This window comes from Dendropsophus ebraccatus, chromosome 3 (genome assembly GCF_027789765.1).
Source record: "Dendropsophus ebraccatus isolate aDenEbr1 chromosome 3, aDenEbr1.pat, whole genome shotgun sequence".
NCBI lineage: Eukaryota > Metazoa > Chordata > Amphibia > Anura > Hylidae > Dendropsophus > Dendropsophus ebraccatus.
Window position 1 is genome coordinate 187196264 of NC_091456.1, and position 21355 is coordinate 187217618.

The 21355-nt window shown below is 47.5% G+C and overlaps 2 protein-coding genes across 3 annotated transcripts in view; both read right to left on the bottom strand.

Annotated features, from left to right (window-relative positions):
- The window catches only part of LOC138786728 (oocyte zinc finger protein XlCOF6-like), a 622195-nt gene that overhangs the window by 308676 nt on the left and 292164 nt on the right, over window positions 1–21355 (bottom strand). The window lies entirely within an intron of this gene.
- Window positions 1–21355, bottom strand: part of LOC138787570 (uncharacterized) — an 89386-nt gene that overhangs the window by 53999 nt on the left and 14032 nt on the right. Inside the window, 7 exon segments of the mRNA XM_069964917.1 lie at window positions 647–955; window positions 1164–1217; window positions 16722–18053; window positions 19164–19455; window positions 19551–19618; window positions 19705–19828; window positions 19922–20233. Coding sequence (XP_069821018.1) covers window positions 647–955; window positions 1164–1217; window positions 16722–18053; window positions 19164–19455; window positions 19551–19618; window positions 19705–19828; window positions 19922–20233 — 2491 coding nt within the window.

Sequence of the window (21355 nt, forward strand, 5' to 3'; positions counted from 1 at the left end):
GCACAAATGTCATTGCCAATTGAATTTATGGATGCTGCTGCCAGACACTGTTTTAGAACAGGCCACCTGGGATAACCTGACGGATGACTCACTGGGTTAATTTAATCCAGGAGAGCTGTGGACAGCCTGTACTGACACAAAGTGACACAACAGGAGCTATTTGGCAGCTACACAGCTTACACTGTGTGTGTGTGTGTGGGGGGGGGGGGCGGAGGAGAATTAGTGATCCTGCATCCAAGCCATAAGTACATGCTCTCGGAGCTCCACGAGCGGATGTCGGGAAGACCTAAACCCCCTACAACACTCCATACTCCCGTTATTTGAATGACCAAGGCATAGCCAGGCCCAAGATATGTACCTAGACCAGCCTCCGATGTCCTGGACCCCCAGGACCTAGGTCTCCAGCTTCCCTAAATTACCATCTCTCAGGTGATCTTCACTGCCCCGGACAGGAGGAGACATGGAGGCTTGCATGGGAGAGTTCAAACACGAGGCTTCGGAGGTAGGAGGAAAAAGTAGCGGAGAGATGTGTCTCACATCATGACAAAATGGTGTTCTCCCCTGTATAAATTCTTTGATGTTCAACAAGTTTTTATTTCCTTTTAAAACATTTTCCACATTCTAAACATAAACATGGCTTCTCCACTGTGTGAATTCTTTGATGGTAAAAAAGGTTTGATGTCAGTAAAACGTTTTCCACATTCTGAACATGAAAATGGCTTCTCACATGTGTGACTTCTTTGATGGTCAAGAAGATTTGATTTATAAGCAAAACAATTCCCACATTCTGAACATGACAATGGCTTCTTCTCTTTGTGAATTCTGTGATGGTCAAGAAGTTTTGATTTCCTTTTAAAACATCTTCCACATTCTGAACATGAAAATGGCTTCTCCCCTGTGTGAATTTTTTGATGGTTAACAAGATTTGATTTCTTAGTAAAACATTTCCCACATACTGAACATGAAAATGCCCTTTCCCTTATAAGATATTTTTTGTGAGTAAAGCATTGTTCACTGTGCTGTATATTAGAATTTAGGCTGAATGATTATATAGCTGGAAAACTGACAGGACACGGAGCTTATAATATTCCACACAGAATAGTTACAGCCGGTGACTGAGGAGAATGTGTGACTGTTCTCTGCATTCAGTGGTCACTACTCACCTGGGCGGTTACCTGTAGTGATGTCCTCCTTATACTGCTCATCACTGCTGTCATCTGTGAGAGATATAAATATGTGAGTGAAATATTGTAGAAGTCATCAGACAGTAGGAGAAGTCAGGTGGGATTTTCAGATCATAGGGAACATCTCCATCTACCTGATCCTGTGGAAGAAGAGGACGGGGACATCTCTCTGGTGCTGTTCTCTTACTGGATCTGACTGGAGGGAACACATACAGAGACTGAATTCATTCTTTCCATCCAGATAATACAGAGAGGAGGTGTGTATATAGTCCTGTCTATTACCTGCTGATGGGAGGGGCTGCTGATCCTCCAGCATCACATCCTTGTACTGATCCTTGTGTCCTTCTACATACTCCCACTCCTCCATGGAGAAATAGACCGCCACGTCCTGACACCTTATAGGAACCTGACACACACAATGATCACACAGTCATCCCCCCCACCCCTCCAGTGGTGTTACTGTATAATGTCCCAGCATTCCCAGCAGCCACAGTCTCACCTCTCCACTCAGCAGCTCCACCATCTTGTTGGTGACTTCTAGGATCTTTTCTTCCTCCATTTCCTCATGTATCAGGGGCCCCGGGATTGGGCTCAGGGTTCTTCCCCATCCTTCACACCCAGGGGCCCCACAGCGCCCACTAGAGGACTTCTTCACTACTGTGTAATCCTGTGTATGGAGAGACACATTACTATCACTCCATCCATTCCCAGAATCCCTCACCTCTCCAGTCCTATCCATCTGTTATTCCATAGATAAGAATGATGTCATGATGACATCACTCCCAGAATCCCTCACCTCTCCAGTCCTATCCATCTCTTATTCCATAGATAAGAATGATGTCATGATGACATCACTCCCAGAATCCCTCACCTCTCCAGTCCTATCCATCTGTTATTCCAGATAAGAATGATGTCATGATGACATCACTCCCAGAATCCCTCACCTCTCCAGTCCTATCATCTGTTATTCCATAGATAAGAATGATGTCATGATGACATCACTCCCAGAATCCCTCACCTCTCCAGTCCTATCCATCTGTTATTCCATAGATAAGAATGATGTCATGATGACATCACTCCCAGAATCCCTCACCTCCCCAGTAAGCAGGAAGAGTATGTGTAGGGTGAGGGTTATTATCCTCTCGGACATCTTCTCTCTGTCTCTCTCCACTGTGGCCGCAGAAAACTGACATGTCAGTTCTTTGCAGCGCCGCACGGGATCCCGGCGGGAGCATATACGATGTGTATACGCTCTGGCCGGGATTCCATTAAAGCAGAGGCATTGTTCCACTCCGTATAAAGTATGGCCGTTGTTGCCGATGGCTACAACAGCCGTACTTATACGTTGTGTAAACATAGCCTAAATCTGAACAGTTCCCTAAAAATATCTGATTTTGAAATTTTACTGAAAATTTGGAAAATAGCTGCTAATGTTTTAAGCTTCCTATTGTCTAAAAAATTAAAGATCGTTTAATAAAAGCAGCTAATATAAAGACAAGATATATAGACATGTTGCTAATGCTATTTAATATATAATTTATGTGGCATAACCATTTTCTGTATAATCAGAAAAGTTTCAAAGTTGGAAAAATGCATTTTTTCTTAATTTTTCACATTATTTTGTTTTGTTATTTTGTAAGTATCGACTCCAATTTACCAGAAATGTGAAGTACAATATGTCACGAGAAAACTCTCTCAGAATCAGCCGGATAGGTAAAAGCATCCCGAAGTTATTAATGAATAAAGTGACACAGGTCATATTCATAAAATTTGTCTCTGTACTGTAAGGGGTTAATATCTGAAAAAATAGTTAGACTTATTTATGTTTTGTGTTTTGTAAAATTACCAATAATGTGCTGCACTGGGGGCTGTCATCTGCAATAGTGTATGTGCAATGTCCCGTCCCGTCTGCTATAATGTAGCTGAGCTGACATGCGCAGCTCACAGCACACATGGAGTTGAAGAGGGAGCCAGATGTTATGCTTCTGGAGCCCCCAGAGAAGGTGCCCTGTGCCCAGCACTGACCTCAGCAGGTCCCCACTCTCTCTCCCTCCTCCTGCTGGGGCTGTGACTGATCTGATATGGAGTCCGGGCAGCCGGGGCTCAGCTCCCTGCAGGAGGAGGGTGGAGGAGAGGCTCAGAGAGTGTTCATCTTGGGGCAGGGGGAGCTCAGCATGGGGAGATAGGACACTGATAGGAATAATAAAGATAAAAGCTGTCAGTGTGTTAACCCCTTCTTTCCAAATGTCAAGACACTGCCTATGGCTACTACACTGCATCTACTATATGTAAGGAGAACATGATATAGATGTGTTTTGCAGCAGCTGAGGTTTAGTATGAGGTTCTGCAGCAGCTGAGGTGTATGATGAGGTTTAGCAGCAGTTGAGGTGTAGTATGAGGTTCTGCAGCATCTGAGATGTGTATGATGAGGTTCTGCAGCAGCTGAGATGTGGATTATGAGGTTCTGCAGCAGCTCAGGCATATTATGACAAAGTTCTACAGCAGCTGAGGTATTATGAGGTTCGGCAGCAGCTGAGGTGTAGTATGAAGATCTGCAGCAGCTAAAGTATGTATGGGGTTCTGCAGCAGCTCAAGTGTAGTATAAGGTTCTGCAGCAGCTTAAGTGTGTATGGTGTTCTGCAGCAGCTGAGGTGTTGTTATGAACATACCTGCTGGTGCCTCCACTGCCAGGGGCGTAGCTAATGTCTCCTGGGCCCTGGTGCGAGAGGCCAACTTGGGCCCCCCCCCCTCCTTTCACGACCAAGTGATGCTATTGTTGTGTGTGTGTGTATATATATATATATATATATATATATATATATATATATATATATATACACACAGTGGTGCCTTGGATTATGAGCATAATTCGTTCCAGGACCGTGCTTGTAATCCAAATCCACTCTTAAACCAAAGCAAATTTTCCTATAAGAAATCATGTAAATGCAGACAGTTGGTTCCACACCCCAAATATATTTATTATTCTGTACTGTACAGTAATGGAGAGGATGGGAAACACAAGGGCTGACAGAGACTGCAGGGAGCATGAAGGAATGAGCAGGGCAGATGTGGTCACATACATGCAGCACTCTCTGTCTGGGGAGAGAGGGGTTACAGCTATGGAGAGATTACCCCCCCCCCCCCCACAGTCCTGTCCCCTGATGTAAGCCCCAGCCTGAAGGGGATCTGCTATGATTTGGAAGGTGTTTAGAGTACAGTGCTGTAGACCCCGCTATGCAGGCCATGCCCCTTCTCCACTCGCGCTCCCACCCAATACAGGAAGTTCTTAAACCAAAGCAATGCTCTTAAACCAAGTCACAATTTTGAAAAACTGTGAGCTCTTAAACCAAAACGCTCTTAAACGAAGTTACTCTTAAACCAAGGTACCACTGTATATATATATATATATATATATATATATATATATATATATATATATATACACACACACACACCAAGACAGATATTACCTATTACCGCCATACTGTTACCGACCAAATCCTGTATACTGAGACCTATATTACCAGTAATACCAGTATATAGGGAGGAAACATTACTGCCACACCACAACCACTACCATCACCACCATATTGTTACTGACCAAATCCAGTATACTAAATCACCTCATCCAGTCATATAGAGGTGGCCCCAGCGCCACACAGGCTCTATACACCATATACATTACAGTGCAGTTATATCAGGTGACTCACAGGAGACGTCTTTTCTGATCGGAGTTCTTTCCTTTTCATCTTCTTCTCCATCCGTCCTAGGCCGTTATGAGAACTTCTCCGAGCCACGAATCCACAGAATCTGCCAGACAGACATATTAGTCTCCTCACTCTGTCACCATCCTCATCTCTCTACACACTGCACATCTGTATTGGCCCCTTTACACCCTCATTTAGTGGGTAGCCTGACTCTATGTGACCTCCTAATATATGCCCCCCTCTGTGTATTCCCTCTCCCCCTATGTTGCCCCCCCAAATAGATGCCCCCCTCTACCCCCTCCCTTATAGATGGCCCCCTCTACCCCCTCCCTTATAGATGGCCCCCTCTACCCCCTCCCTTATAGATGGCCCCCTCTCTCCTCACCCTCCCTTATGGATGGTCCCCTCTCCCCCCACCCTCCCTTATGAATGGCCCCCTCTCCCCCCACCCTCCCTTATAGATGGTTCCCTCTCCCCCCCCCCTCCCTTATAGATGGTCCCCTTCCCCCCCTCCTCCCTTATAGATGGTCCCCTTTCCCCCCCTCCCTTATAGATGGTCCCCTTTCCCCCCCTCCCTTATAGATGGTCCCCTTTCCCCCCCCTCCCTTATAGATGGTCCCCTTTCCCCCCCTTTATAGATGGTCCCCTTCCTCCCTCCCTTATAGATGGTCCCCTTTCCCCCCCTCCCTTATAGATGGTCCCCTTTCCCCCCCTTTATAGATGGTCCCCTTTCCCCCCCCCCCCACCCTCATAGATGCCCCCCTCCTTTCCCCCCACCCTCATAGATGGCCCCTCTTTCCCCCCCACCCTCATAGATGGCCCCCCTCTTTCCCCCCACCCTCATAAATGCCCCCCTCCTTCCCCCCCACCCTCATAGATGGTCCCTCTTTCCCCCCACCCTCATAGATGGCCCCCTCTTTCCCCCCACCCTCATAGATGTCCCCCTCCTTCCCCCCACCCTCATAGATGGCCCCCTCCTTTCCCCCCACCCTCATAGATGGCCCCCTCCTTCCCCCCACCCTCATAGATGCCCCCCTTCTTTCCCCCCACCCTCATAGATGCCCCCCTCCTTTCCCCCCACCCTCATAGATGGCCCCCCTCTTTCCCCCCCACCCTCATAGATGGCCCCCTCTTTCCCCCCCACCCTCATAGATGGCCCCCCTCTTTCCCCCCCACCCTCATAGATGGCCCCCCTCTTTCCCCCCACCCTCATAGATGCCCCCCTCCTTCCCCCCCACCCTCATAGATGGCCCCCTCCTTCCCCCCCACCCTCATAGATGGCCCCCTCCTTCCCCCCACCCTCATAGATGGCCCCCTCCTTCCCCCCACCCTCATAGATGGCCCCCTCTTTCCCCCCACCCTCATAGATGCCCCCCTCCTTTCCCCCCACCCTCATAGATGGCCCCCCTCTTTCCCCCCACCCTCATAGATGGCCCCCCTCTTTCCCCCCACCCTCATAGATGGCCCCCCTCTTTCCCCCCACCCTCATAAATGCCCCCCTCCTTCCCCCCCACCCTCATAGATGGCCCCCTCCTTCCCCCCACCCTCATAGATGGCCCCCTCCTTTCCCCCCACCCTCATAGATGGCCCCCTCCTTTCCCCCCACCCTCATAGATGGCCCCCTCCTTTCCCCCCACCCTCATAGATGGCCCCCCTCTTTCCCCCCACCCTCATAGATGCCCCCCTCCTTTCCCCCCACCCTCATAGATGCCCCCCTCCTTTCCCCCCACCCGTACAGGCTGATAAAAAAACAAAACTTAACTCACCTGACATCGCGCTCCCACGTTGATCCTCACTCCTTCGCCTTCGGTCTGTCCCCGGCTGCTGCGCGGCTGCCGGGGGTGTCGCGTCTTATCCCCGGCAGCGCGCGCATCCCAGAACTCCCTGCGCGCCGGAAACAGGAAGTCAGGGCCCAAGGCGCGCAGGGAGTTCTGGGATGCGCGCGCTGCCGGGGGTAAGACGCGACACCCCCGGCAGCCGCGCAGAAGCCGGGGGAAAGACGGAGCCAGTCTCTTGTGACCGCAAGCAAAACAATGCTTGCGGTCACAAGAGTGATTGATCGGGGGGCCCCGCGGGCCCCCCTTGTGGCGGGCCCGGTCGCGGCGGCGACCCCCGCGACCACGGTGGCTACGCCACTGTCCACTGCTCTCTCAGTACACCAGCTGGAAAGTGGGGAGCCTGTCAGAGTACAGAGACGACGATCCAATCAGAGCTGATGCTTCCTCCGTACTCCCTCCCTGCTCTGATTTAAACAGGTGGAGGCTTCCACGCCTTGCCCGTGATCAAGTCTTTTGGCTGGCTCGTGCGTTTATTGTGTGCTTCTTTCTGTGTTTGGATTCTTCATCTATATTGTGGATTTTGCCTTTTAGATTCTGATTCGGATTTGACGTGACCTCCTGGTTCTGACTCTGCTTGTTTGGTTTGTTCTTTGTTTCCCTGGACTGCTTTCTCTGATTGACTTCTGGCTTGGACTTGTGGTACTTCTTGATTGTGATTCTGTGTGTGACGTGACTTCCTGGTTTGCCCTGGCTTGTTGGTATTGGTTTTTTTTTCTACTCTGGCCTTAACGCTTAGGTTTGCTGGGACTTGTAGTTCTCCTGTTTTTGTTGTGCCCTTGCTTCCTTCATACTGGTAACTGTTTCATTTCTCCTCCTGCACTTAGCCAGTGTAGGGAACGCCGCCCAGTTGGGGACTACTGTTTAGGGCAGGTCGTCCAAGTAGGTAGGGACAGGGGTCTGGGTTCAGAATAGGGCTCACTCTTCCCTGCCCCGGACGTGACAGTTGTAGTATGAGGTTCTGCAGCAGCTGAGGTGTAGTATGAGGTTCTGCGGTAGCTTAGGTGTAGTATAGAGTTCTACGGCTGGTGAGGTCCAGTATGGGGTTCTTCAGCAGCTGAGGTGTGTGGTATGGTCAGCGGTTACTGAAGCCTGAGGGAAGAGCTGCATGAGGACGGAGATCTGAGGGTAGCGGTGGAGCGCCAGGAGCAGCTGTCAGAAGTCCCGCCTTCCTGTATGAGCGTGCATGTATGAGCTGCCTGTCTGAGTGTATATCAGGGATGAGCAAATTTATGGTAGTAGCGAAGTGCTTCACTACACTCGGCCGTCGGCTTATAAGCCGGCTGCATTTGAGCTCTGCTCCGGGTGCCTAGAAAAGTGGGATACAGTCCTGGGTGAAGTTTCGCAGGACTCTATCCAGATTTTCCAGACATCCGGAGCACAGCTCAAATGCAGCCAGCTGACAAGCGGACGTCCGAGCGTAGCGAAGCACTCCACCATTACTGTAAATTTGCTCATGCCAAGTGTACAGGCCTGAGCTGTCTGTGCGAGTGTAACAACAATACTATGTGCATGCGGGGGATGGAGGTGAGACCCGCAGGAGGTGAGTGTGGGCAGGCAAGCTGTATGAGGTTTTGCAGCAGCTGAGGTGTATTATGATGTTCTACAGCTGCTGAGGTGTAGTGTTATGTTCATTACATGTTATAGGTCTTTGGGCCTTACTACATGCAACGATTATCTTCCCAATCAGGCAGATATCGCCCGTGTAATAAACATAACGTGCTTGCTCACTGCTGTGGTTGCTGACAAGTGGTTGGTATCAGTGGAGTTTAAAAAGGAGTTAAAAGAAGGAGTTAAAAGTTCTGGTAAGTGCTAAATCTCTTTCTTTTTCACTGTTTTTGTTGCACTGAGGATGATGGCTAGCGAGATGGAAGGATTCATTCAGTGCGCAGTCTGCCGCATGTACGCACAACTGGAGCAGGTGTTCCAGGGTGAGTACCGCTGTGACAGATGTGAGCATGTTGCCCATCTAGAAGCTCGAGTTAGAGATCTGGAGAAGCATATTGCAACACTGAGAAATGAACCACCTTCAGAGGGAACTTCGGCTCACTGAGCAGGAAGTTAGTGGGGTAGAGATGGAGGGTGGTGATATAGATCAGGAGGCCCAAGTAAGTAGCGGGTTAATGTAGTTAGAGGGACCAGTAAGAGATCCAAGAAAAGGAAGGCCACTTCTACTGTATACCCAAGCAAAATTGCCAAGTTAGGTGATGATGCGAGGGCATCAGTGTCAGAAATGGCAGCTCTATTGGAACCTGTTCTCCCTAACATCCGGGGAACAGTCCAACTAGTAGTGGGCGGGATGGTATTGTAGGTAGGCCTAGACAGTTAGTGGTTGTAGGGGATTCTATAACCAGGAAGACGGATATAATAATTTGTCGCCAAGACCGCCTCAACCGAATGGTTTGCCGTCTCCCTGGTGCCAGGGTTCGGCATGTGGTGGAAAGGGTGGATAAATGACTTGGGGGGCTGGGGATGACCCAGCTGTCGTGGTCCATGTGTGAACCAATGACAGGATACAAGGTAGGTGGAGGTCTATTAAAAATTATTTTAGAGAACTAGGGGCTAAGTTGAAGGGAAGGACCTCCAAGGTTGTATTCTCTGGAATACTGCCTGTGCCATGCGCATCGCAGGAAAGACAGCGGGAGCTTAGGGAGTTAAATGCATGGCTCAAGTCGTGGTGTAGAGAAGAAGGGTTTGGGTTTTTAGAGAACTGGGCTGAATTTTCATTGGGGCACTAACCGTTTTCCACAGATAATTTGCACCTTAATGGTAGGGGGTCCGCTGTGCTGGGGGGGGAGAATCCTAGAAGGGGTGGAGGGGTTTTTAAACTAGGGATGTGGAGGGAGGACAATGTAGTATGTAATATAGTGGCAGATAGGTTAGAGAGGGGACAGAACATTGAGGTGGGAGGAGAAGGGTCCTGTGGGGGGAGGATAAGAGCAGTGGATAGGGAGAAGGGTCCTGTGGGGGGAGGATAAGAGCAGTGCATAGGGAGATCCATATGTTGCAGATGAACAGTGGGGATGATTGTAGCCACAGCACAGTAATAAATCCTATTTCTTATAATGAAGCGGTTAAACTTGATGGTAATATAAAGTGTATGGTTACTAATGCCAGAAGTCTAGCCAGCAAGATGGGGGAGCTGGAGGCCTTGGTTCTGGAGGAGTCCATTGATGTGGTTGGTGTGACTGAGACATGGCTGGACTCCTCACATGACTGGGCTGTCAATATTCAGGGATTTGCGTTGTTCAGAAGGGACCGGGTGGGCAGAAGGGGAGGAGGGGTATGTCTGTATGTCAGAAATGATATTAAAGTGAGTGTAAAAGATGCAATAGTGGGCGATGACTGTGATGATGTGGAAGCATTGTGGGTAGAACTACAGAGGGAGGTAAAGAGTGAAAAAAATATTCTTGGTGTAATCTATAGACCCCCCAATATTACTGAGGAGGTAGATGGTCAGTTGAATAGACAAATAGAGCGGGCTGCCCGGGAGGGGACAGTAGTGATAATGGGGGACCTCAACTACCCAGATATAGATTGGGGTCACGGTTCAGCTAAAACCACAAAGAAGGGAATTTCTTAACCTCCTGCAGGATAATTTTCTGGGCCAGTTTGTGGAGGAGCCAACTAGAAGTGATGCCTTGTTGGATCTGGTTATTTCTAACAACGCTGAGCTGGTTGGGGATGTCACTGTCCATGAACACCTGGGGAATAGTGACCACAATATAGTGACTTTTAGCTTAAAGTGTAAAAAAATAAAAACATGTTGGGAGGGCAAAAACATTTTAAAAAAAGGGCCAATTTTCCTGGGTTTAGGGTAGAACTTTAGTGCATAGACTGGGAGCGGCTGCTGTCACATACGGATACAGCTAATAAATGGGAAATCTGCAAATCCACATTAAATAACTGTACTGCCAAATATATTCCTATGGGTAACAAATATAAACGGTTAAAATCCAATCCCACATGGCTTACAACCGAGGTTAGAAGGGCTATAAATGAGAAAAAAGGGGCATTCAAAAAAATACAAATCAGAGGGGTCAGCTTTAGCCTTTAAACATTACAAAGAAGTCAACAAAACCTGTAAAAATGTAATAAAAGCAGCAAAAATTCACAATGAAAGGCAGGTAGCTATAGATAGCAAAAGAAACCCCAAAATTCTTCAAATATATTAATGCAAAAAAACCAAGGTCAGAGCATGTAGGACCCCTAAATAATGGCGACGGGGAATTAATAACTGGGGACAGGCCCGTATCTGCCATGAGGCGAGGTGAAGTGTTTGCCTCAGGCGGCAGATAACACAGCCCTTGAGGGGGGCGGCATCAGCGTCCTGTGTCCTTATCATTACAACTAGTTACGGCTCAGTGCCCAGCCGTGTTTCCAGTCAGTTGCCTCATGAGAAGTGCTGAGGAGGCTGGAAGTCTCGTATTCACAGGTATTCACATCAGATAAGATATAGATATAGTGTCTCCTGCTGTTAACCCTTTCAATAATGCAGAGTTATTATACTCTGCATCACTTACACACTGTAGAAAAGAAAAAGTTAACAGCAGCGGGGACGCTACATTACGTCTTCTCTGCACTGCCGACCTCCGAGCTGACCTCAGCATAGTGCAAGAGCAGGAGAAGAGGCATAAAAGTCATGTTCTGCTCTGCTGTTAACTCTTTCTGCATTTATTGCAGAATGTAAGTGATGCACAGTAATACTCTACATTCTGCAGTACTGAAAGAGTTAACAGAGCAGCCTGTTTTATGGCTCTTCTCTGGCTCCTGAGGTCAGCAGTTGTAGATTGTTGTTTGTTTTGAAGCTCCCAGGGGGCCCATAGTGGCTCAAACAGTTAAAAAATCTGGTCACCGCACGGTGCACACTGTTATCTATAGTGCTGTCCAATACACACTGCACACACTGTTATCTCTAGTGCTGTCCCATACACACTGCGATGCTGCACTGTGCCTGTCCTGGATCTTCTCTCCCTGACTATTGCTCTGAGGGGGGGGGGGGGGGGGGGGGGGGGGCGCTTTGTCAGTTTTCGCCTCAGGCGGCAGAAAAGCTAGAATCGGCCCTGACTGGGGATCAGGAGAAAGCGGAGTTACTTAATGGCTTCTTCAGTTCTGTATATACAAAAGAAGAGGATGGAGCTGTGGTGGGTGGGGCCAGTACTGAGGTGGGTGGGGCCAGTGCTGCTAACACATGTAGTGTACTGAACTGGTTTACTATAGATATGGTCCAAGATAAATTAAATAAACTCAATGTAACCAAAGCTCCAGGGCCTGATGGATTACACCCCAGAGTTCTTAGGGAACTCAGTTCTGTAATTTCTATACCCTTGTATGAAATATTCCGTGATTCTTTGCTTACTGGTATTGTGCCGAGGGACTGGCGTAAGGCAAATGTAATGCCGATCTTCAAAAAGGGCTCTCGAACTTCCCCAGGTAACTATAGACCCGTAAGATTAACGTCCATTGTGGGGAAACTATGTGAGGGGCTTATAAGGGACTACATCCAGGAATATGTAGTGGCTAATAGTATTATAAGTGATAACCAGCATGGTTTTACTAAGGAGAGAAGCTGTCAAACCAACCTAATATGTTTCTATGAAGAGGTAAGTAGAAGCCTGGATGGCGGCGCGGCTGTGGATATCGTGTATCTGGATTTTGCTAAAGCGTTTGACACAGTTCCTCATGGACGTCTGATGGGTAAGTTAAAGTCTATCGGTTTGGAAAGTTTAATGTGTAACTGGATTGAAAACTGGCTTAATAATCGTACCCAGAGAGTGGTGGTCAATGATTCCTACTCCGAATGGTCCCCGGTAATAAGTGGTGTACCCCAAGGGTCAGTACTGGGCCCTCTTCTGTTTAACTTGTTTATTAATGATATTGAGAATGGAAATAACAGCAATGTTTATCTTTGCAGATGACACCAAGCTTTGTAGTACAGTACAGTCTATGGAGGATGTGCAGATGTTACAGGCTTTGTAGTACAGTACAGTCTATGGAGGATGTGCAGATGTTACAGGCTTTGTAGTACAGTACAGTCTATGGAGGATGTGCAGATATTACAGGATGACTTAGACACACTGAGTGTTTGGGCGTCCACTTGGCAAATGAGGTTCAATGTGGATAAATGTAAAGTTATGCACCTGGGTACTAATAACCCGCATGCATCATATGTCCTGGGGGGAGTTACTCTGGGAGAGTCGCTGATGGAGAAGGATCTGGGTGTACCTGTAGATAATAGACTACAGAACAGCACACAATGTCAGTCAGCTGCTTCTAAGGCCAGCAAGATATTGTCATGCATTAAAACAGGCATGGACTCGCGGGACAGGGATATAATATTACCGCTTTATAAAGCTTTGGTGCGGCCCCATCTGGAGTATGCCGTCCAGTTTTGGAACCCGATTCATAAAAAGGATGTTCTAGAGCTGGAGAGGGTACAAAGACGGGCAACTAAACTAATAAGGGGAATGGAGCATCTTAGTTATGAGGAGAGATTAAAAGAATTACATTTGTTTAGTTTGAGGAAGAGATGTATAAGGGAGATATGATTAACTTATTTAAATATATAAATGGCCCCTACAAGAAATATGGGGAAAAGATGTTCCAGGTAAAACCCCCTCAAAGGACAAGGGGGCACTGCCTTCGCCTGGAGAGACAAGGGGGCACTGCCTCCGCCTGGAGAAAAAAAGGTTCAATCTCCGGAGGCAACAAGCAGGGCCGGCCTTTGGGGTGTGCGACCTGAGCAATTGCACAGGGCGCATCACTCCTGGCCAGCTAGGGGGCGCTCTGGCAAACAGAGAGCTGCACATACAACTTAGACATAGGAATCTCTCATTTACATGTGCTGTCTGCGGGAACGCCCCCTCTAGCTGGCCGCATCCCCTCCTCCCATGGTGGTTGCTTTAGGCCCCTCCAGCAGGCACACAGCACATGTAGCTTAGAGGTTCCTATGTCTGTTAGATGTGCAGCCAGTAGGGAGACGCTCCCCGCCCACCGAGCTTACCAGGGACCCGGTAAATTACTGTTCCGAGTATGTCCCGGTAAGCTCCGCCCCCTGTATACAAGCCCCGCCCCCGAGTGGGACACTGAGTGCACAGAGAGCCTTCATCATCCTGCTGAGAAGCAGCAGGTTAGGAGTGGGAGATAAAGGAGAGAGTGGGCCTAAAGTGAGAATAACCTAGGGACAGCAGCAGCCACATCCCTCAGTGTGCTGGGACAGACCACTGTCCATGCTACAAACCAGAGCCAGCAGCAGCAGCCTGTGCTCTGCACTGATACTACTGCCATATGCTGCTGGCTGGAAGGAGTCTTTCCTGGGCTAATAAAATTATATGGTATTTGTGATTGGCAATGATTTATCGTAGTCAGTATTATGGGGGTCACCCAGCTTTCCCAGCATCCTGTATGTCAGTGTAATGGAGGTCACCCAGCTTTCCCAGCATCCTGTATGTCAGTGTAATGGAGGTCACCCAGCTTTTTCAGCATGCTGTATGTCAGTATAATGGAGGTCACCCAACTTTCCAGCATCTTGTATAGTAGTCAGTATATGGAGGTCACCCAGCTTTCCTAGCATCTTGTATAGTACGCAGTATAAAGGAGGTCACCCAGCTTTCCTAGCATCTTGTATAATGGAGGTCGCTCAGCTTTTCCAGCATCTTGTATAGTAGTCAGTATAATGGAGGTCACCCAGCTTTCCCAGCATCCTGTATAGTAGTCAGTATATGGAGGTCACCCAGCTTTCCTAGCATCTTGTATAATGGAGGTCGCTCAGCTTTTCCAGCATCTTGTATAGTACTCAGTATAATGGAAGTCACCCAGATTTCCCAGCATCTTGTAGTCAGTATGATGGAGGTCACCCAACTAGATAGATAGGCATGGTAACCTGCTTATGTTCTCTGTGGGTAACATAATCAGTTAGGGGCCCACTCAGACTCGCTCACCCCTCCCTAGACTGAACAACTAGCTACGCCCCTGTGTACAATTGTCTGCATGAGCACCAATCAGGAAAGCCACGGCCGGCCGCAGAGGCACCTGTCCTCCTGTGCGCGGGTTAGTATCTTTATCAGGGGTCGGGTGGTTTAGAGGGCTTCGCTTTAGAGGTGGCGCTCATTGTAGTAGGATTTAGTTTAGATCATATCTAAATCCTTCAGCCTCCCACCACATTTGTGGTTTGATTGTGGGGGTTGCCTGGAGGAGTGGGAGGCTGTGGGATTTAGTCTATGTCAATATTATGGGGTATCAACGGGGGAGGGGGGGGGGCGCCGAAAGAAAGTTTCGCACAGGGCGCCATCTACCATAAGGCCGGCCCTGGCGACAAGCCTTCTTTACCATGAGAACTGTGATCTGTGGAACAGTCTACCACAGGATCTGGTCACAGCAAAAACAGTAGAGGGCTTCAAAACAGGGCTAGACAAGTTCTTAGACCAAAATAATATAGATGCATATGTATAGAACATATCACCCCTCCCCCTTCCCTGTATCCATCCCCTCCTTGGTTGAACTTGATGGACATGTGTCTTTTTTCAACCCTATTAACTATGTAACGATTAGCAGCAGGTTTAAAAATCATCACCTGCTGACTGTGCATTGCCAGAGGCAGATTATAATGAGGGCAATCTGGGCAACCACCCGGGGACCAGGGCGATTGCCCCCATTATAATGTTGCTGCCGCATACCTCTGCACGGTCCCCGGCCACCGGATCTATTTCAGGCCGCTCTGTCCCTTTAAAATGTCCTCCATTTTGGCGCAGGCACGTCTACTAGAGAGTCCCGTGACGTCACTTCCGGGACGCACGCTGGTGCGGAGGAGCGGCGAGCAGCGGCCAGGAAAAGAGAGAAGCCCGAGCTCCAGGAGGAGAGAGATGCTGCTGGGGAGCGGTGCCAGGTGAGTATACTTTTATTACCTTTTTGGGAGGGATACTGCTCAGGGGGCCATTCATAGGGATGCTAAAAGGGGGCTAATAATGGGGGATACTACTGAGGGGGCCATTCATGGGGATGCTTAAGGGGGGCTATTAATGGGGAAGGCTATGGAGGGGGCTAATAATAGGGGGAGGCTACTGAGGGGGCTAATAATGGGGGAGGTTACTAAGGGGGCTAATAATGGGGGAGGCTACTGAGGGGGCTATTAACGGGGGATACAGGGAGGCTATTCATGGGGGATACAGGGGTGGGCTATTTTGGGGGGTGATACAGGGAGGCTATTCAAGGGGGATGCTACAGGGGTGGGCTATTCATGGGGGATACAGGGGGGCTATTCATGGGGGATGCTACAGCAGGGCAATTGGGGGATACAGGGGGGCTATTCTATAAAGAGGGGATGCTGCAGGGGGGCAATTCATGGGGGATGCTACACAGAGGCGGCTATTCTTTATAGAGAGGATGCTACACAGAGGGGCTATTCTATATAGAGGGAGGGGGCTAGGCTATTCTATAAAGGGGGATGCTACACAGAGGGTCTATTCTATATAGAGGGAATGCTACACAGAGGGGGCTTTTTCTATATTGGGGGGAACAAAATAGAGGTGCTTAATAATGGGGACACAGCAAAGATAAAAGCTATATATTATATGGTGATCAGAGGGATGATGGAACAAGGAGCCTAAAATGTTTGTCTGACAGATCATGTGGGGACGAGTCATGGCCGGAGAAGTCTTCATGATGGGCTGAGCCAGATGGAGAGGAAAGGGAAAAACTGACAACTTCGACTAGTAAAACGTCCCTTGTAATTCGTGTAGAGAAGACGCCTCCTGTGAGTCACTGGATGTAATTTGCTAAAAAACAGTCCTTAATTTTTTTTTTTAAAGGATGTCTGTGAGGCCTGTACCAGGTAGAGGACTACAGGTCCCAGCAGACAAGTGTTAGAGAGGTACACATGGAGCTGCTGTCAGTGAGTGCAGTGACTACAGTTACTAATACTATACACTGGACTATTTTACTATAAAATGCAGATTTTCCTTCATAATTGTTTTGAATTCTTTATATTCATTTACATCATTGTGAGCAAGACATTGGCTTCTCCCTTTTGTGAGTTATTTGATGTTGATAAAGACTTGATTTCCAATTAAAACATTTCCCACAATCTGAACATGAAAATGGCTTGTCCCCTGTGTGAGTTCTCTGGTGGGCAACAAGATTTGATTTATCAGTAAAACATTTCCCACATTCCGAACATGAAAATGGCTTCTTCCCCGTGTGGGTTCTCTGATGCATAACAAGAGCTGATCTCCGAGTAAAACATTTCCCACATTCCGAACATGAAAATGGCTTGTCCCCTGTGTGAGTTCTCTGATGCAAAGCTAGAACTGACCTCTGAATAAAACATTTCCCACATTCCGAACATAAAAATGGCTTCTCCCCTGTGTGAGTTCTCTGATGGTCAACAAGAACTGATCGCTTAGTAAAACATTTCCCACACTCCGAACATGAAAATGGTTTCTCCCCTGTGTGAGTTCTCTGATGGTCAACAAGATTTGATTTATGAGTAAAACCTTTCCCACATTCCGAACATGAAAATAGCTTCACCCCTGTGTGGGTTCTCTGATGCCTAAGAAGTTCTGATTTCTGATGATAAAATTTCCCACATTCCGAACATAAAAATGGCTTCTCCCCTGTGTGAATTCTCCCATGCGCAACAAGAACGGATCGCTGAGTAAAACATTTTCCACACTCTGAACATGAAAATGGTTTCTCCCCTGTGTGAATTCTTTCATGGCGAAGAAGATTTGCTTTGTCAATAAAACATTTCCCACAATCTGAACATGAAAATGGCTTCTCCCCTCTGTGATTTCTTCGATGGATAACAAGTTCTGATTTCATAGTAAAACATTTCCCACATTCTGAACATGAAAATGGCTTCTCCCCTGTGTGAGTTCTCCTATGCCTAACAAGAAATGATTTCTGATTATAACATTTCCCACATTCCAAACATGAAAATGGCTTCTCCCCTGTGTGAGTTCTCTTGTGCGTAACAAGATCTGATCTCTGAGTAAAACATTTCCCACACTCCGAACATGAAAATAGCTTCTCACCTGTGTGAATTTTTTTATGGCGAAGAAGATTTGATTTGTCAGTAAAACATTTCCCACAATCTGAACATGAAAATGGCTTCTCCCCTCTGTGTCTTCTTTGATGGATAACTAGTTTTGATTTCTTAGTAAAACATTTCCCACATTCTGAACATGAGAATGCCTTCTCCCCTGTAAGAAATTTTTTGTGGGTGAAGCATGAGGGTGTATCTGGGATAGTGGACGGCTCCTCATATGTATCTTGTGTGATATGATCCTCTGAGGAGATCTGATGTCCCCCTGAGCTCCTGGTAGAATCATCTGCAAAGGAGAAAACACCATTTCTCTTATTTCCCAGTAATAGAAGCTTAAACATATTGCAGACATGGAAAGTTACTCTTTTTTATGTAACATAATAAGAATGATCAGATCTTTTCCCATCCACAGGAAGTGTCAGGGAGAAGAATCTAGAAGCTGGAGGCCGGGGAGATGACGTCCGTAGTAGGAAAAGTAATGGAAACTCTTCTCAAATAAAAAATAGGACTATTAACCCCCTACATACCGATAACCTGCTGGACCCCAACCAGCATGGCGTGACTGGGGGCAGATCACAGCTTTTCTGTTATTTTCTGCATAAGTCACGTGGGGCAGTGATGTCACCAACCCGGCCGGCCTCTGGCTACATACGTCCTTGGTATTTGTTCAGAGCCTTCCAAACAGCTCTCTGGATTACCCACCCCCCCCCCCCCCCCGAACGAGGGACATCACAGCCACAAAGGGCAAAGTATTACGTCTGTTATTCTGGAGTTGCCGTCAGTTTCTGTATAAGCTATAATATATTGGGAGAATATAGGGCCAAACAGTCTACGCTGAATAGTGGTGGGAATAAAGGGCCATGAGGTCTTTTCAGAGGCCTTTCCTGCATCTAAACTAAGTATAATGGTCAAAGGTCATGAGGGGTCACAAACTCGATCATTGAAAAATTCTCGACTCTAGTAACAAGCACTCTATAATTTTAGCGCTCGCTTCGCACTATTTTGTGTTTGGGATCGTTTTTGAGCAAAGAAAAGACTCAATATCTCCACAAAGGGAACATGGACCGCGGTTCAGCTGTATGTATAACGCTGATTTAACTATATTAATTCTTAATTATATAACTGCTTGTGGTCACATTCCCTGTTGATTTCTTAAAAAAATATTTGCAGCAGGTGCGCTGTAAAATGAGGACAGTCACTATGGATGCAGCAGCAGGAGACTGATAGTGATATATTGTCCGCTGGGACTGTGCTGTATATTAGGATTTAGGCTGAATGATTATATAGCTGGAAAACTGACAGGACACAGAGCTTATAATATTCCACACAGAATAGTTACAGCCGGTGACTGAGGAGAATGTGTGACTGTTCTCTGCATTTAGTGGTCACTACTCACCTGGGCGGTTACCTGTAGTGATATCCTCCTTATACTGCTCATCACTGCTGTACTCTGTCTCCTTTTCTTCTTTCATCATCCTCATATCTGTAACATCAATAGGGTTCATATTTTTCCTTGTAGTGATGTCCATCATATCCTGCTCATTACTTCTTTTACTTGTCTCTACTTCTGAAGTTTTGTCTCTATCATTAATAGAGTTCAGATCCTTCCCTGTAGTGATGTCCTCCTTATACTGCTCATCACTGCTGTCATCTGTCTCTGGACCATTAATATTGTTTACATCTTCAATCTGATTCATAAGATGGAGAGAAATATTGTAAAAGTCATCAGACAGTAGGAGAAGTCAGGTGGGATGTACAAATCATAGGGAACATTTCCATCTACCTGATCCTGATCCTGTGGAAGAAGAGGACGGGGACATCTCTCTGGTGCTGTTCTCTTACTGGATCTGACTGGAGGGAACACATACAGAGACTGAATTCATTCTTTCCATCCAGATAATACAGAGAGGAGGTGTGTATATAGTCCTGTCTATTACCTGCTGATGGGAGGGGCTGCTGATCCTCCAGCATCACATCCTTGTACTGATCCTTGTGTCCTTCTACATACTCCCACTCCTCCATGGAGAAATAGACCGCCACGTCCTGACACCTTATAGGAACCTGACACACACAATGATCACACAGTCATCCCCCCCACCCCTCCAGTGGTGTTACTGTATAATGTCCCAGCATTCCCAGCAGCCACAGTCTCACCTCTCCACTCAGCAGCTCCACCATCTTGTTGGTGACTTCTAGGATCTTCTCTTCCTCCATTTCCTCATGTATCAGGGGCCCCGGGATTGGGCTCAGGGTTCTTCCCCATCCTTCACACCCAGGGGCCCCACAGCGCCCACTAGAGGACTTCTTCACTACTGTGTAATCCTGTGTATGGAGAGACACATTACTATCACTCCATCCATTCCCAGAATCCCTCACCTCTCCAGTCCTATCCATCTGATATTCCATAGATAAGAATGATGTCATGATGACATCACTCCCAGAATCCCTCACCTCTCCAGTCCTATCCATCTGTTATTCCATAGATAAGAATGATGTCATGATGACATCACTCCCAGAATCCCTCACCTCCCCAGTCCTATCCATCTGTTATTCCATAGATAAGAATGATGTCATGATGACATCACTCCCAGAATCCCTCACCTCCCCAGTCCTATCCATCTGTTATTCCATAGATAAGAATGATGTCATGATGACATCACTCCCAGAATCCCTCACCTCTCCAGTCCTATCCATCTGTTATTCCATAGATAAGAATGATGTCATGATGACATCACTCCCAGAATCCCTCACCTCTCCAGTCCTATCCATCTGTTATTCCATAGATAAGAATGATGTCATGATGACATCACTCCCAGAATCCCTCACCTCTCCAGTCCTATCCATCTGTTATTCCATAGATAAGAATGATGTCATGATGACATCACTCCCAGAATCCCTCACCTCCCCAGTCCTATCCATCTGTTATTCCATAGATAAGAATGATGTCATGATGACATCACTCCCAGAATCCCTCACCTCCCCAGTAAGCAGGAAGAGTATGTGTAGGGTGAGGGTTATTATCCTGTCGGCCATCTTGTCTCTGTCTCTCTCCATGGTTGATGGGTCGGTCTCTTATATAGAAGATATCAGCAGAGGATCCTGGAGAGATGAATAGAAAGTAGAGAATACAATGGATAATAAAGAATGGGAAGAAAAAGTACAGGAGGCAAGGGGCGGGGCAGAGAGGTGAGCAGTGACCCAGCATTAGTACATACTGTGGGCAGGGAGCGGGCGGGACAGTCCAGCAGCAGCTGATAAGTCAGGAAGCCGCCTGCAGAGCTGTACAGGAGCCGTGTGCTTCCCCTGTGCTTCCAGGACCTGCCATGATGTCACAGTCATGTGATCAGTCACATGGAGGAGGAGTCACATGATCAGGGGCTGCTGCTCAGTGTATGCAGGACTCTGCTGTGCTGGATGAGCTGAAGTGATGTGTGTGGAGCAGAGCTGTGTGTGTGTGTTATATATGCCTGTAGCTGAGCTGTATGTGTGTAATGTACATGTAGCTGAGCTGTATATGTGTGTAATGTACATGTAGCTGAGCTGTATGTGTGTAATGTACATGTAGCTGAGCTGTATGTGTGTAATGTA